The 18,262-nt window shown below is 38.8% G+C and overlaps 2 protein-coding genes across 2 annotated transcripts in view; both read left to right on the plus strand.

The window, feature by feature from the left end:
- The window catches only part of LOC306869969 (CCN family member 1-like), a 1,026,947-nt gene that overhangs the window by 422,696 nt on the left and 585,989 nt on the right, over positions 1-18,262 (plus strand). The gene's annotated exons all lie outside the window — the stretch shown is intronic.
- On the plus strand, positions 2,101-17,930 carry LOC306870027 (unconventional myosin-Ih-like). The gene is made up of 32 exons (XM_079417057.1): positions 2,101-2,125; positions 2,683-2,844; positions 3,234-3,349; positions 3,702-3,900; positions 4,028-4,108; positions 4,185-4,364; positions 4,444-4,542; positions 4,626-4,739; positions 4,876-4,947; positions 5,154-5,273; positions 11,495-11,562; positions 12,139-12,244; positions 12,372-12,452; positions 12,534-12,625; positions 12,779-12,873; positions 12,963-13,009; positions 13,108-13,188; positions 13,423-13,528; positions 13,630-13,747; positions 13,921-14,034; positions 14,150-14,226; positions 14,348-14,416; positions 14,500-14,584; positions 15,005-15,167; positions 15,284-15,367; positions 15,464-15,557; positions 15,682-15,737; positions 16,587-16,722; positions 17,082-17,152; positions 17,323-17,420; positions 17,546-17,645; positions 17,822-17,930. Exons 2-32 carry the CDS (start codon positions 2,719-2,721, stop codon positions 17,846-17,848), a joined length of 3,075 nt encoding a protein of 1,024 aa, XP_079273183.1. The 5' UTR covers positions 2,101-2,125; positions 2,683-2,718; the 3' UTR covers positions 17,849-17,930.

An 18,262-nucleotide genomic window follows, 5' to 3' on the forward strand; every position in this document is an offset into this window, starting at 1 on the left:
TTCCATTTTGGAAAAAATTTTAAACATTGTTTGGAGGAAAAAGTGAGTTCTCATTAATACCTATAAAGAAGAAAAGGTTAAAATTGGAACAGAGAAATAAAGGTAAAAGGAGGAACTTGTACAGGTTGAAGAAGGTAAATTCAGATTTATACTATAAGCTGCTAAATTGGTCAAGTCTTTGTGTAGTGGCTATTATAAATGAATGTGGGCCAGTGACCAATGATGAGCTCTAGCTCTTTCCGAAGTCTCAAGCCATACTGTGAGCTGAGCACTGGGATCCAGTGACATACTGGAGTTTTGGGACAATAGAATGGCCTCTCAGATGATGGTCAGTTAACCAGATAGACTTTCCTTCTCCATTAAAATCAGCTTTAATGTCTCAGTGACTCACTTGGAAATACAGCAGGATGTATCTAATAACAGTGACACCAAAGTGGAAATCTAAGTCATCGTGTAAATTAACCTTTATTTTTTTCCAATTCAGACCTGATCAGGTTTTATTATAAGAAAAAACAATCTTAACATTCTTAACTCTATGGTAGCAAAAATAATATATATAATATATAGTATTTGTGTGTATTATTATATTCAATTATTATGATATGTTATATTGTACTTTTATAGTTTTTGTGGTTTTATGTAAATATTCAAATGTTGCAATCAAGTAATGGTTAGGTAATGTCTATCTGTAACAAAAAATGCCCTGAGTTTAAAGTTAAGATCATGATTGTCTTTTAAAAGGATGCACTACATGACATGCTGTGTGTAATGAGAGAAGAACATTGACAGACTGCCAGAGGCTTGGCATCCCCTCTTGGCTCTGGTTTAAGTGCTCTTTGCCAGCTGATAGACAGGACTCAAGTGTGGTGCCAGCTTTATCTTTCAGAGCTTTTCCTAGTCTCTGCAATTTTGCTTATGTGGGACACAGCTGACTGACATCTTACTTAGTGTGTTTTATTTTAGTAATGTTGTCAGTAACTGTTTAACTATCTAAAAGCTGACATATGGCCCAAAATATGCCAATTGGTACATTTGCTGATATTTATATGGCCAAAAAGTAAGATGGAATTTCGGCAACTTGTAATGCAAAAATGAATCTTTAAAACAGTCAAGCAAACTACTTAAAATGCATGAAATTATAAGTTGTCACTCTATATCTCCCATTAACATGTCTTAGTAAAATTATATTTAAATGCAAAATGTTATGATCAAAGCTCTATAGTTTTTATTGTGAGGGGAAAAATATATAATGCAATACAATGACGATTTAGAAATGTACAATCCTCTAAAGCCTCATGTATCGTATTTGATACTCATATTTTAGTTATTTCAGTCCTGTAAGTGTTCATCTTGATTTATTACAACATTTTTACGTTTACCTTCTAAAAAGACTTGTGTACCACAACCTGAAGTGGCAGGTTTTTATAATAATTATAGTAAAAGGATTGCTATTGCTAAAAAGTATAAACTGTCAAAACAGATGACAGAAGGTTTTTCAGCAGTTTTTAATCATGTTGATAATTAAAGGGACTTAGTAATTTCTGTATCAAATATGATCTTTATAGGGTACAAGTACTCACAACTGGACAATTCAGAAAAGGATGCGTTTTATGATGAAGTGTAAACTTATTGTAACTCATGTGGTTTCAGATGGTGTGCTTCTTAAAATGAGATATTCTTATGTATTCTTATGTAAATCAAGCATCAGTAGCACCAGACAGGAATAGTTCATTTATTGAGAGTTTTTGTATGTCCGTGACCTTGGCCGAAATACCATCCCATGACAGGAACGGAACCGTGTAATCTCGAATAGAAATAGATTCGCCCTCAGGTTTAAGGGAACCAATATGACAAACCTACGCTGAGCTGAGCTTTTCAGGATGCTAGACAATAAATCCATAATGATTTCTGTTTCAGACAAATGTTTCTTGACACACAAATACACACAGACCCCCGCTTCCTTTGCAAACTTTTTATTAATAACTTCCCATGTTGGACGTGGTGAGTGTGATATGACATTGTTTCCTGTTGTACTTGAAATAATCACAGATGCTCTTTACAAAACTGGATAAGATCACACACAGTTCCCACATCAGTACTCAGAGAAACAGTCACTGCATTGAAGGTAAGGGCTCCCACTTTTCCATATGATTTTTTTTAAAGATAAACTTAAAGGTCCAAGATAGAACTATAACACTAGAGAATCAAAAAGTTAGATATTTTGTTTGTGTAAAATATTATGCAGCTGTTGATGTAAATTTATTCTTGTAGGGAATAAAGCATGTTGATGCAGCTGAACTAATGGTGAAATACACTGTGATGTGTTCTCAGTGTTGATTGATGAACGTCCCTTTTGATAGACTGTGCAGAAAAACATTTTAGATTAGATAAGTAGAGGCTGCGCTCAGACGATTCATTGCATGTTGTTGACAGGATTTGTTCAAGGCCACATCTGAAAGTATATATTACTGGATAGGGTGATATAATAAAGCCAGAGTGAAAGAAAGTTGGTGATGTTGGTCATTTGTCTACATTTTTGAGCAAATACTGTTAAACATACAATTACAAGATTTCAGGAATTGTCTTGAAGAATATATTTTTAAAATCCAATGAACACGTTTCAAGCAACTTCTAAAAATGATGAACTCCTTTCTTTCTTTTTTTTATGTCTGTAATTAACAGAGTTTAGAGGAGCGCTGCCAGCGGATCCTGCAGGATATGGAGGGGTCTTTGACAGCGCGGGACCGGGTGGGCATTCAGGACTTTGTTCTCCTGGACGCCTACACCAGTGAGACAGCATTTATGGACAACCTCAGAAAACGGTTTAATGAGAACCTCATATATGTGAGTCCTGCACCCACTCATATGACCTCTTAGAATAGACTGTAAAAAAGGCAGGCAATGCAATATCACAGTTACTTTCGTTGTTGAGATGGGGAGAGAATAATGTGGACTCTCATGCTGAACACAGGTCAATGCACACAGCTAGTCTACTAAGTGAAAATGTTCTCTATACAGCTAATTTGCCTTATGGCAGCGATTGGAAACTGACTTTGCTGATGAGAAAGAACAGAGGTATTTTCTGTTTAAGGTTATCAAGGGCAATTAACAAGGATAAACCTCCTAAATGAAACTGCTGAGACAATCATATTTCCTTATGATCATTCTTTAACCCGGTATAATAGTCAATACTGGATTTTAACTTTTTCTGAAATCTTTATTATTTCTATTAGACCTACATTGGGACCCTCCTGGTGTCAGTTAATCCATATAAAGAGTTGGGTACCTATACCAAGAAACAAATGGACATTTATATGGGAGTCAACTTTTTTGAGCTGCCTCCTCATATGTAAGTTTGCATATATACACAATCTGCATTGTAAAAAGCGCTATATAAATGATGGTGACTTGAATTGACTTGACAGTAAACAAGAAAAATACACTGTTGTTCAAAAGTCTGGGGTCAGTATAATAATATTTCATAATAGTACAGTTTTTTGTATTGTTTTCAAATAAATTCAGCATAAGAGACCTTTCAGAAACATCGTACTGACCCAAAACCTTTGAACAGCGCTGTATACATTGTATATATTTAGCATTTACTTTATTTTTTCTGATTTATATTCTTTTTTAGAGAACATTGATATTGATAAATTGTTTATTTTACATGTAGGCTAAGTGTTATTTTTCTGACCTCTCAGCTTTGCACTTGCTGACAATGTTTACCGGACAATGATTAGTGAAACCAACAACCACTTCATCCTCATCTCTGGTGAAAGTGGCGCTGGCAAGACGGAGGCCTCTAAGAAAGTCCTGCAGTTTTATGCAGTGTGCTGTCCCAGCACTAGAATCTTGGACAATGTGAGAGATCGGCTCCTTCTTTCCAATCCGGTGCTGGAGGTCAGAATTCAAGCTTTTTGTCTGAAATGAGCCATTGAAAACTTTGGTATATTCTGAATGCACATGCTCAAAGTGCAGCGCAGCATCATGTAAAAGAATGTTGATGCTGAGCATTTTATATCTACAGGCTTTTGGAAATGCCAAAACCCTGAAAAATGACAACTCGAGTCGATTTGGAAAGTACATGGACATACAGTTTGACCATCAGGTAAAGTCAGATTTAAACAGAAGTAGAAGAACGGAAAGCATTGATTACAAATGTAAACAAATGCTTTTTCTTTTAGGGAGCAGCAGTTGGTGGCCACATCTTAAGCAACTTACTGGAGAAGTCAAGGGTGGTCCACCAAAATCGTGGAGAAAGGAACTTCCACATATTCTATCAGTTAGTTGAGGGAGGGGAGGATGAGCTTCTCCGCCTGCTTGGTTTGGAACGAGACTGTCAGAAATACCGCTATCTTATTCAGGTGAGAAGTGCAGATAGATGCATATGTCAGAGCCATAAAGCATATCCATTTTATTGTTCAAAATTGATTTCCTGGACAGGGAGAATGTGCCAAAGTGAGCTCCATTAATGACAGGAGTGACTGGAAAACCGTACAGAAAGCTCTTACTATCATTGAGTTTAGTGAAACGGATATAGAGGTAAGACGCTCTCAGATTGATTGGAGTTTTTGTCCACTTGGGTGACTGACTGGTCAATGTAGGGGGCTGCATTTCTTTTTTAGCATCTGTTTGCAATTATTGCCAGTGTCCTTCATCTCGGCAATGTTCACTTTGAGGCCAGTGCCCATGGTTATGCCACATTAAACAGCAGTGCGGAAGTACACTGGCTGTCAAAGGTACTTCTAGCCGATTTTCGAATAATTATGCATTAAAAGTTTTACGGTTTACACTGTAATGGCAGATTTGATCTCTTAGATTTTTTTTGCAACCCATTTCTCTCTCCTTCCTTTCTTTATTGTTTACTCTTGTCAGTTATTGGGCATCCCCTCAAACATGTTACAGGAGGGTTTAACTCACAGAAAGATTGAAGCCAAAGCAGAAGAGGTGAGACTCGTATGGCACATTAATTGTTGCACAAAAAGCATGTTTTACATTCATATTGCTATACAGAGTTTTTATAAAATGATAAATAAATGTAAATTTAAAATGATTTTAAACAGTTGTTTTAGCGATGGAATATTAAGTATAATTTTTAAAAACATTTCTCGTACTTAAGAAATCCATGATTATGTAATATTTATCATTTTCAGGTTCTAAGCCCTTTCACCGCTGAACATGCAAAGTATGCCAGAGATGCACTAGCCAAAGCCATCTATGGCCGCACATTCTCATGGCTTGTTAATAAGATTAATGAATCATTGGCAAATAAGGTATGCATGATTACATGGAATTTACTAATTTGATAGTGGTTTAAAAAAATGTATGAATTAGTTGATGGATTATTAGGTTAGCAGTGTTACGACGTCTAGGGGTCTGTGTCGTAACTAAAAAAAATGAAATGAGTCTCACTACCAGAGAGATTAGGAAAACGTATTTACCTTTATTTGCGGGCAAAAGGAAACAAATTCCAACTTCAGAGGATGACAAGGCCAAAATAATAAACAAAATCCCCTTCGTGTTAAATAAACTAAATTCCTAAACCAAAAGAAAAGAAAATGAAATACACAATCCTTCCCTAACTCCCTAAATAAAAAAACAGAGTGCAAGATATGTACATCAAAAGAAATGGCGTCAAACCTCCTACAGCCCTTAATACGTTGGCAGTACAAATCACCCAATATTTACATAAGGTAATTTAAATAATACAAATTCATATCAATAGCAAGACATAGCATTAGACGAACTCTTTCTCTCTGGCAAGATACTCAATCCTACGAAGAATGAATTAAAAGACAGCGACGCAAGCATGCGGTGGCACAAACAAGGCCCTTGGCAGGTGTCTGGGGTGATCCTTTTATTCTGGTTGGTTGTGGAGACGAACCAATCGCCGCGTCCGATGAATTATCTGGAGGAACACCCATCTGAAAAGCAAGCAAATACCCAGAAGGAACACCAGAGGGCAGAATAACACACAAACTCCTAACACCCCCATCCATAAAATAAAACATGTTTTAAATACTAATTAACACGGGATAGAGAATCAGCTACCACATTGTCGGTACCCTTTTTATGACAGATGTTCAAACTGTAACCTTGACAAATTAACGACCAGCGCATGAGACGATGGTTGGCATTGGACATGCGTTGGAGAAATATTAATGGGTTATGGTCAGTGTAAACATTCACTGGTTGTACAGAGGAACCGATGTACACTTCAAAATGTTGCAAAGCAAAAATTAAAGCAAGGGCCTCCTTTTCAATGGTACTGTAGCTTAGCTGATGTTTCAGGAACTTCTTTGAAAAAAAACTAATAGGATGATTTAAACCATCCTTCCCAACCTGTAATAATACAGCACCAGCACCACTACCACTAGCGTCAACTTCCAACAAAAATGGTTTTTCAAAGTCAGGGGCAATGAGCACAGGGTTTGTACACAGCAACATTTTTAGAGCGTTAAATGCAGCTTCACATTCAGCAGACCATTTAAATGAGACTGCTTTCCGAAGTAGTCCTGTTAGGGGACCCGCAACTATGGAGAAATTCCTACAGAAACAGCGGTAATACCCGATCATTCCTAGAAATCGTCGCAGCTCTCTTTTGTTCTCAGGAACCGGGAAATGAAGGATTGCTTCCACCTTCGAATTCAAAGGATGAACTTTACCACTTCCAACCTCTTTCCCTAAATAGGTGACGGTAGCACATCCAAATTCACACTTGGCTAAGTTCAGAGTGAGGTTAGCAGCTTTAAGTCGCTCAAAGACTCCACGCAAGGTTTTCAGATGATCTTCCCATGTATTTCCATAACACACAACATCGTCTAAATAAGCCTCACAATTAGACATGTTGGACAACACGACAGACATAAGCCGTTGAAAAGTGGCACCAGAGTTTCGAAGTCCGAAAGGCATTACCCGATATTGTAAAAACACATCAGGGGTGGCGAACGCCGAAATTTCAGATGCACGCGCCGTAAGGGGCACCTGCCAATATCCTTTTAGCAAGTCTAATTTCGTCACAAACTTTGCGTTCCCGACACGGTCAACACAATCTTCCATGCGTGGCATGGGGAAAGAATCAGCTTTTGTCACCGAATTTACCTTCCTGTAATCGGTACAAAAACGTGACGACCCGTCTGATTTGGGCACTATAAGACATGGAGAACACCAAGGACTAGAACTTGGGACAGCCAAACTATGTTCAAGTAAATACCGTGTTTCTTGTCTCATAAGTTCCCTCTTAACTGGATTTACCCGATAAGCATTTTGTTTAATAGGCACGTGTGAACTGACATCAATGTCATGCGTTAACACTTGTGTCATCGAAGGAAAATCACCAAACAAGGTTTGATAACTCTGAATCAAGGTTCTAATATCAGCTTGGTTAGAAACTGATAAGTGAGATAACTTAGAAGAAAGATTCGACAAGGTTTCTGAGTTAGACAAACGGGCAGTAGTGAAAGCAGCGCTATTCATCATTAAATCATCCCTTTCTGGAGAGTATTCTGCCAGGGACTCCACTGCTGGTGCAACAGTGACAACAGGAGACTTCTTCACAGAATCATGCCGGGTCACATAGGTCTTAATCATATTGACATGACAGACCCGTGACTTCTTCCTACGCTCAGGAGTGGAAACAACATAGTTAGTATCACTCAACTTTTCGCTAATTTCATAGGGACCAGTGAATTTAGCTCTCAGTACTGCACCAGGCACAGGTAGTAAGACTAAAACTTTATCTCCGACACAAAATGAACGTTGGACAGCTTTTTGATCATAACGACACTTCATGTGGTCTTGTGCCGAGTCAAGCGATCGCTTTGCCAGTTTCCACATCTCGTGTAGTTTTTTCGCGAAAAGAACTGACATATTCTGGGACATTTTTCACGGGAGCTTGGAGAGTAGGAGACAAAAACTGCTCCTGCAAAATTTTCAAAGGACCGCGCACCGTGTGTCCAAAGATCAGCTCTGACGGACTAAATCCGAGTGACGCTTGAGTTGTAGTTCGAATGGCAAACAACAAAAGGGGAATTTCCTCATCCCATTCCTTTGGTTGTTCAACGCAAAAGGTTCGGAGCATAGACTTAAGTGTTTGGTGAAACCTTTCAAGAGCACCTTGCGACTGTGGATGAAATGCACTAGATACCTGATGCCTGATGTTCAACTTTTTTATTGCCTTAGCGAACACTTTAGACATGAAGTTGGTTCCTTGATCCGACTGAATACATTTAGGTACCCCAAAAGTCGTAAAGAATTTAATAATTGCCTTAACCACTGCATGAGCTTTAAGTGAACGGAGAGGAATCGCCTCAGGATATCTAGTCGATGCACACATTAAAGTTAACAGATACAAATTTCCAGATTTAGTTTTAGGCAATGGCCCGACACAGTCGATTATAATCCGCTCAAACGGTTCACCAATCACTGGTATCGGTTTCAATGGGGCTGGGGGAATCACCTGGTTGGGCTTGCCAGCCATTTGACAAGCATGGCACGATTTACAGAATTTTGCTACGTCAGATTTCATTGATGGCCAAAAGAAATACTTCAATAGATAATCATAGGTCTTTCGAATACCTAGGTGGCCGGAAAGTTCATGGTCATGTGCCACACTCAACACCTGTTCTCTAAAAGTTTTTGGAATCACCACCTGAAAAACAGTGCCCCAGTCATCTCTGACACGATTTGGTGACCACTTTCGCATCAGCACGCCTTTTTCAACAAAATAGGCAACGGGGTGTTCTGGCAAAACAGTCTGCTCGACAGCTGCTGCAAAACAGTGAGAGAGAGTTTGATCGGTACATTGTGCCTCAATTAACGTAGCCCGCTCACACGGTAAATCAACATTAGGAATTGCGTACATTTTCAGCTCTACCACATCAGATTCCTCGGAATTATCCTCACTCAAAAAGGTTTCCGACAGGTCAACAATGTCTTTACACTTTTGAGCCTGTGCTCGAGTTACTACACATGTGCTAAACACATTCGGAAATTCTTTCTGCAAATCGTCATAATCATCGTACGTAACCGGAACATCTACCACTTCTGGTAAACAAAAAACTTTGTCACCCGCCAAGTCATTTCCTAATATGAGCGATACACCTTTAACTGGTAACTCTGCACGCACAGCCAGTTTAACTTTCCCCGACACAATACCAGAGCGCATATGTACATGGTGCAGAGGAACTCTAACAACTGACAAACCAAGACCTTGCAGCAATACACTCGAACCGCAGCTTGACTGCTCTGAAAACGGCAACACACTTTCTAAGATTAAGGATTGGCTTGCACCAGTATCACGGAGGATACGAACAGTTTTCATTTCCGAGTCTTCCGTAAGTGACACAACACCGTCAACAATAAACGGCTCAAACCCTGCGTCAGTACCTGCTGACCCAATAGTAACTAGGGAACGTTCAACCAAAGCAACGCCCTTCGGCGCATATGTTTTCCTGCCCGCTTTACGCTTGAGAGAGGGACAGACAGCGATGAGATGTCCCACTTCATGACAGTAAAAACACTCACGAATTTCATCCTTAACAGCCCCTAACACCTTCTTTGATACAACTGTGGTATCTCTAGGACTAACGTTACGATCACGATCAAAAACCTTTCGTCTCGTGGGAGACGAATACACGACTCTATGAGTCAGCACAAACTCATCTGCAAACACCGCTGCTTCAGAAAGAAAAGAAACTTTCTGCTCATTTAGGTAAATCACGATTTTCTCGGGAAGACAATTCTTAAATTCTTCCAACAGCATCAATTCCTTTAACTGTTCAAACGTAGTAACTTTGCTCGCTGCGCACCACTTCTCGAACAAATTTGCTTTATCACGTGCGAATTCTACAAACGTTTGACTAGTGGTTTTCACTTGATGACGAAATCTCTGCCGGTAGGCTTCAGGCACCAACTCATAAGCGCGTAAGACAGCATTCTTCATCTCATCATAATTTAAACTCTGTTCGAGCGTTAAAGCAGAACAGACTTCTTGCGCTTTTCCAACCAATTTACATTGTAACAAAAGTGGCCAGACAGTACGCGGCCATTTCAACGTAGCTGCGATACGCTCAAATACATTAAAATATGTATCCACCTCGCTCTCACGGAACAACGGGACTAAAGCAATTTGTCTACTAATATCAAATTCACTTACTTGAAAAGGCGATCGTGGTGCAGGAACGGGACTCGGAGTGGAAGCATCAACAGGAGCTGAAACTGGCACATTCACGCTGGGCGCCCCATCAACGGGGAAGTGAGCTGGTTGTTGTTGGGCTTTTAGACCCAAATCTAGTTCCTTGAGCCTGATTGCTCGCTGAGTCTCAATTTCAACTGCCCGCACCTGCAACAGCTGATTCTGATACTGTTGTCTACTCAGCTCTATCTCCAGCTCTTTCAATCTGATTGCCAGCAAAGGATCTCTAGGAGACGGAAAATTAGCAGGATCTATGCTCATCAGCTCCGTGGGTTTGGGTTCCTCCGCCCCCTCGCCCCCGGAAGCCGACATGTCAAATGCAACACCTGCTTCACGTTCCTGAGATAAAACCCCCTGCTCAATCAAATGCTTATGAATCACTCCTTTCATTTCTGCTTTCCTCGCACCACGAATAACCTGAATCTGATACAAATCCGCAATAGCCAACAAATCATCTTTGCGACAAGTATCTAATTGCTGTGCTGATGGCTGAATGGCAAAGTGATCTAATTCGAATTTAGAAGTCATTTCCAATTCCCTCCTCCTTAAAATGAAAACCACTAGGGAAACGCAAACATACAAAGCTAATTTCATTAGTTTTCTCTTCCCAAAAGAAGATCCCGGACGAGCCCCCAATTTGTTACGACCGTCTAGGGGTCTGTGTCGTAACTAAAAAAAATGAAATGAGTCTCACTACCAGAGAGATTAGGAAAACGTATTTACCTTTATTTGCGGGCAAAAGGAAACAAATTCCAACTTCAGAGGATGACAAGGCCAAAATAATAAACAAAATCCCCTTCGTGTTAAATAAACTAAATTCCTAAACCAAAAGAAAAGAAAATGAAATACACAATCCTTCCCTAACTCCCTAAATAAAAAAACAGAGTGCAAGATATGTACATCAAAAGAAATGGCGTCAAACCTCCTACAGCCCTTAATACGTTGGCAGTACAAATCACCCAATATTTACATAAGGTAATTTAAATAATACAAATTCATATCAATAGCAAGACATAGCATTAGACGAACTCTTTCTCTCTGGCAAGATACTCAATCCTACGAAGAATGAATTAAAAGACAGCGACGCAAGCATGCGGTGGCACAAACAAGGCCCTTGGCAGGTGTCTGGGGTGATCCTTTTATTCTGGTTGGTTGTGGAGACGAACCAATCGCCGCGTCCGATGAATTATCTGGAGGAACACCCATCTGAAAAGCAAGCAAATACCCAGAAGGAACACCAGAGGGCAGAATAACACACAAACTCCTAACAGCAGTCTATTTATGATATGTATGATGTAGGATTCAACCAGAAAGACGGTGATTGGACTGCTTGACATCTATGGATTTGAAGTGTTTGACGTGAACAGGTGACCCTGAAGCATTGCAGTCATACACTCTCACTAAATGTTTTTATTTTAATGGTTTCCTTCAAGAAATCTCATAAAAGGGGTTAATGAGTTAACAAAACCAATTAGTAACCTTTTTAACAATATAGTGTCAGAACATGCCCTCATCTAGACACATCTAGACACAAATAAATGGGCCGTCAAAAGCTCTCCTGTAGCTCAAATAGTAGAGCATGGCGCTAGCAACGCCAAGGTCATGGGTTCGATTCCCAGGGAAAGCAAGAGCTGGTAAAATGTAAAAACTGTAACTTGAATGCAATGTGAGTCGCTTTGGATAAAAGCATCTGCTAAATGCATAAATGTAAATCTATCATTTAAAAGGGGTCAGTAAGGTTTAGCAAGGATGCATTAATTTGATCGTAATTGACAGTAAAGACATAATGTTCCAGAAAATTTCAGTTTGAAATAAATGCTCTTTTTTAAGTTTCCACAGCACAACTGTTTTCAACATTGATAATAATAGGAGTACTAGATAGATATATGTTTTGATGGATTTATATTTACCATGTGTGTGATTACTGGTGCTTTTCTCCTCAGTTTTGAACAGTTCTGCATAAACTTCTGCAATGAAAAGCTTCAGCAGCTTTTCATCCAGCTCACCCTCAAATCAGAGCAGGAGGAGTATGAGATGGAGGGAATCGAGGTGAATATTTTCAGTACACACTTACAGATCGTACATTGTGTGCTTTGGGCCACAGATCTGCCTCAAATGTATGTTTGAGCATATTTTCATTGATAAATATTTTTTTCCCCATGTTGACATTTTTCAGTGGGAGCCAGTGCCGTACTTCAACAACAAGATCATCTGTGACCTGGTGGAAGAGAAACATAGAGGCATCATATCAATACTGGTGAGTGGAACTGATTCAAGCTGACTTACGCATCAAGACATGATTACGTCACAGTCTTTGTCATGTATCCCGCAATTAAAGGATGAAGAATGTTTGCGTCCTGGAGAAGCCACAGATTTTACATTCCTGGAGAAGCTAGAGGAGAAGATGTGCGGTCACCCCCATTTTGTCACGTGGGTAAAAAGTTATGGCAGTACATTTAATTACACAACAATAGCTAAAACCTTCCAATGCAAACTAGACTTGAATTGCTGTGGTAAACAATTTGTACTGCTGCGAAGCATTGCATTCACTTATTAATCAAGTTGACTTTTTCTAAATTCTAGGCACAAATTGGCTGACCAGAAAACACGCAAGACCCTAGAAAGAGGGGATTTTCGCCTTCTACACTATGCCGGAGAGGTTACTTATTCAGTTGTTGGTAAGTTGTATTTAATGCAAACAGTTTAAAGACAAATAAGGTTTTTAAAACATTTCCTTATCTTGACCTCTATGGTTTCCTCATGTCAGGATTTCTTAACAAAAATAATGATCTTCTGTACAGAAACATTAAAGAGGTAAGAGGTTTCACCACAGCATGCATTCTCTCTTGGCCTGACATAAATACTGACTGTGAAATAGACATAAATGCAAAAATTGTCTGTTATTGTTTAAGGACATGCGACAGTCTAAGAACAGTATTATACAGAATTGCTTCCATATTATTGAACCTGACGGCAAGAAAAGACCTGAGACGGTACAGTGAAAGAACAGAACAATCTGTTCTTTTGCTCTCTTTCTCTCTATAATGTATTTTCAGTGTTAATTTTCAGGGTACGAGAAAACAAATTTGCAGATTGTATGATTATAGTTTTAGTATTGTATCATTATAGCTGATAACCTTTTAGCAACTCCTGTATTTAAGCTATTGCAGCACTTTATTCATGTACAGGAATCAAAAAGACATTTTTGACCAGGTTTCTTGTAACAGGTAGCCACCCAGTTTAAGAGCAGCCTTGCAGGCCTCACTGAAATCCTCATGACCAAGGAGCCCTGGTATGTGCGGTGTCTGAAACCCAACCACTATAAGCAGCCAGGTGAGCCTTTCACTTCACACCTCTGGTTAGTGGTTTTGTCTGCTGAATGTTTTACAAGACAGTGCCAGTGACCCCTCTCTCTCTCACTCGCCTAAACGCAGAACACTTTGATGATGTCATGGTGAGACATCAAGTCAAGTACCTGGGGTTAATGGAGCACCTGAGAGTCAGGCGTGCTGGGTTTGCTTATAGGAGAAGATACGAGGTCTTCCTAAAAAGGTGCATTTGCATTGTGTGTTTAATCGTCTTTCATGCCTTTGCCAGACATTTTCTATCTAAAGTTACAGTGCATTCAGTTAGTGTTTCTTTGACCGTATCTTCTCTATCAGGCACTTCTTCTCACTATTTTTCCCCTGCAAACATGTGACAAACCTCGATGCTTATCTTTTCAGATATAAGGCTCTATGTCCTGACACATGGCCACACTGGAAGGGGACACCAACAGAGGGAGTGCAGCGACTCATCAAACACCTTGGCTACAAACCAGACGAGTACAAGATGGGAAGGTACAAACTGTACAGGTTACTGCTACTGTATGATACTGTGTTGTTCTTCTAGGACCAGAAAATATCTGTTTTCTCCTAGCGTTTCCTGAAATATATTTTTTTCTTATTTCTTAAGGACAAAAATCTTCATTCGCCGTCCCAGGACTCTTTTTGCCACTGAAGATGCATTTGAGATCTGCAAGCATGAATTGGGTAAGGCCCCAGTAACATGATCTGACAAAAGAAGACTGGCATTCCCTGAACGTGTCGTGATGATTCATGCAATGCCAGCTTTGACCTGACTGGTTGGTGTCTCCAATCTCTTTTGCTACAGCCACAAAAAACCAGGCCAAATACAAAGGCTATAGGGTGAAAGGAGAATACCAGAGGCAGAGGGAAGCAGGTATTCGTCTTTTTTGGTTTAAAATACTACAGATACTTCTGAAAACTATGTATATAACATCACTCTTTATTCCTTTTTAACAGCTACCAAGATTGAGACATGTTGGCGGGGCCTGCAGGCCAGAAAAGAAAGAGAAAGGAGAGCCTGGGCTGTCAAAGTCATCAAGAAGTGAGACAGTTATCGTGTCACTGTCAGTTACTTCTATCTATTTTTTTATGTAAATGTACACTATCATTCAAATGTGTGGGATCAGTAAGTACTTTTATTCTACAAGGATGCATTAATTTGATTGAGTGACAGTAAAGTCATTTACAATGTTACAAAAGATTTCCATTTCAAATAATTTTTTTTTTTTTACATTCTGTTCATAAAAGAATCCTGAAAAAAAAAAGTATAACAATAGAATTTTTGTTTTTGGGTGAACTATTCCTTTTTTTTTTTTTAAATATATTAAAATAGAGAATAAAAAAATTCAATTGTATAAATTTTTCACAATATTACTGATTTTACTGTATTTTTGGAGCACATAAATGCCACAAATGTTATGATATTTGAGTTGTAAAAGATTTTTCTTCCCCAATTCTGCAGGTTTATTAAGGGCTTCATGAACAGGAGTCAACCTGTCAGCATGGACAACTCTGAGTATCTGGCCTTTGTCAGACAGAGCTACCTCACTCGACTCAAAGAGAATCTGCCAAAATCAGTGTTGGACAAAACCAGCTGGCTAACTCCTCCACCCATAATGCAAGAGGTATTCCATACATTATTTAATCCTTTATTATTGAAACCTTGCAAAGTTTTGTTTTATAGCTGAAAGTAATTTTTTCACTGTAATGAAACTATATTTTGTTACAAATGCATTTATAGGCCTCAGTCATCTTGCGTAAGTTGCACACACGTCTCCTCGTACGGAGGTATGTTCGAGGGATCAGTGCACAGCAGAAGGCTCGGGTAAAAAAAACTATTTTACCTCTCATTTGTCTGAATGTTTATTTTCACATTTTATTTACTGGCTGGAATCCATTAACAGTTCAAATGTGTTTTCAGCTGCAAATTAAAGCACTGACCAGTGACACATTCAAAGGCAGAAAAGAGAACTACCCTCAGAGCGTATGCCAACCCTTCACTGACACAAGGATAAGTAAGAGTTTATGAATCTTTTTGATATGCTGCTGTTGCTGTACACGTTTCAATATGTAAATGCAAAGCAGGTTATAACTTATGAACAAACATTATAGCACTTTGTTCATTCTTTGTCTAATCAGGTGAAAAAGACATAAACATCAAAGTCTTGCAGCTGCTTTGTCCTGAGGGCATTAAGGTACATGAAACTAAAATTATTTTAAAATTATTGCGGTCTGCACGGATCTGAAACTGAGCGCAGACATTCAGTGCTGTTTATTGTTTGAATAATCAATTAATAGGACACACCAGGGCAACAAAACACACCTGTCAGTCACATGTTCCAATACTTTTGGTAACATGAAAAATGGGTGGGTTCAAACAAAAGGTGCAAGCTTCTAACTTGTGTATCAGATCCAGATGAAAATACCTGTAAATAAAAGCTGAAATGTTAAAGTGACGTGACATACGGCCAAGTATGGTGACCCATACTCGGAATTCGTGCTCTGCATTTATCCCATCCAACGTGCACACATACAGCAGTGAACACACACACACACCGTGAACACACACCCGGAGCAGTGGGCAGCCATTTATGCTGCGGCGCCCAGGGAGCAGTTGGGGGTTCGGTGCCTTGCTCAAGGGCACCTCAGTCGTGGTGATGAGGGTGGAGAGAGCGCTGGACATTCACTCCCCCCACCTACAATTCCTGCCGGCCCGAGACTCGAACCCGCAACCTTTGGATTACGAGTCCGACTCTCTAACCATTAGGCCACAACTTCTCATATTATGGCAAACCCAAATGTTTACAGTCTACAGCAAAAATAAAGGAATTGGCCTTACTGTTCCAATACTTTTGGAGGGCACTGTATGTTTGGATCTTGAATCCATTTATTGGATGTAATCTGGATGTAATCTTATTTTTGTTTAGAATGTTTAGGGGAAATTCTGGGCTTGTTTAACTAAGAGTACAGTAGATCTGTCTGAGCTTTATTTTTCAGTCAGATGTTTATATTATTGATGTGATGTGATATCTCACTCTACACAGTACAGTGTTCCAGTGATTAAGTATGACAGGAATGGCTTTCGGCCACGTTTCAGACAACTGATCTTCACTCAGGCCGCTGCGTATCTGGTGGAAGAGGCCAAAATCAAACAGAGGGTGAATTACAGCTCACTGAAAGGTGAAATCTCAATGCCAAATAATTAAATGTCTATGATTGTGTGAAATTTGCCATCAATTTAGATTTCCACAGGCATTTTATTTAAATAGTTTATATATCTTTTTTATAGTATGTGCGTTTCAACTTAAATACCTACAGAAATTATCCTATTTCATTAAAAACAGTTGGCAAAAGTGTAAATATGCCTCTTCATATGGAAGTCTGTTTGGTTTGGACTAGGTATTTTTTTCATAGTCATATATATATGTTTGACCTTTTCTTAACCTCTTGTAACACACCATTACTGAATTAGTCAAGTTGAATCTAGTTCCATAAAATACCATACATTGTTTACATGAGCAATATTTGCTTTTGTACAGGGGTGTCTGTCAGCAATTTAAGTGACAACTTCCTGATTCTACATGTCACTTGTGACGACACGAAGCAAAAAGTAGGTGGTGAACAAATATCTTTGTCAGGGAGTATCTGCATGAAATTACTGTCACATGGTAAATTGGAAAAACTTTTGTTTACTTAAAACAAAGAAAAAAAAGTTTCTGTTGAACTGCTTGAACAATAACCTGTCACTGAAATATATGATTGTTAAATATTCTGTTTTAGGGGGACCTGGTCTTGCAGTGCAGCCATCTATTTGAGGCATTGACAAAAATCTGTGTAGTGACTAAAAACCACAACCTCATCAAAATTGTTCAAGGGAGGTGAGACATACGCTATGTTTCTATCTGAATTGTCTTGGATACTCAGTCCTGCTCACAGAGATAGACTGTTTATTGTATTTAACAAGAATGCATTATACATACACTGAATTGTTGTCATTTTGTAGTGTGAGGTTTGACATCCAGCCTGGCAAAGAGGGCTTTGTTGATTTTAAGAGCAGCAGTGAATCGATGGTCTACAGAGCCAAAAATGGACACTTGATGGTGGTGAGTCCTCATAATGCAATAATGAATACACCGGAAGCATAAAATATATTTAAAGTGTAACTTTTATATGTAATATGCATATAATTGTATACCACTGTTATATATATTACTATTAAAAGCATATTGATATAACTTGCATTTATTATTTTGAAGCCATTTACATTTTTATTTTGCAGGAATCTGCACGGACAAAATCTCGATGATGAAGTTTTACCTCACAAACCTTCTTCACAATGGCCCGATTAATGCATTTCAGTTGAGTTTATTAAATAACGTGCCCTAAAAGAACCCATAGAACGGTGTTTTCCAATGGCCCCAAGACACGAAACGAGTGTTTAAGATTACGGAGACAAAATGTGTACTTTTGGGGAACTCCAGAACCAGGGTTGGGAAATACTGTACTAAGATATTAATGTGTGAATTCAAAGGACACATCATGAAATATCACTGTAATTTATTTTGCAAGAAGAAAGAAAAAACAAACAAAACTGGTGTATTAAAGTAGTTTGAATTTTATTACATTTAAATTCTGTATTGTAGTCATTTACTGTACATTGTCTTTGATGTGTGTTTTATAAGCCCATGTTTTATTATAAATATCCAATGTGTCATGAAAA

This window comes from Barbus barbus (assembly GCF_936440315.1).
Source record: "Barbus barbus genome assembly, chromosome: 5".
NCBI classification, from domain to species: Eukaryota; Metazoa; Chordata; class Actinopteri; order Cypriniformes; family Cyprinidae; genus Barbus; species Barbus barbus.

Coding starts and splice junctions, on each gene's coding strand:
- LOC306870027 (XM_079417057.1), top strand. CDS start 2,719: ATGGAGGGGTCTTTGACAGCGCGGGACCGGGTGGGCATTCAGGACTTT. Junction 13,010..13,107: donor TGTACAGAAACATTAAAGAG/GTAAGAGGTTTC, acceptor TTATTGTTTAAG/GACATGCGACAGTCTAAGAA. Junction 15,368..15,463: donor GTGCACAGCAGAAGGCTCGG/GTAAAAAAAACT, acceptor ATGTGTTTTCAG/CTGCAAATTAAAGCACTGAC.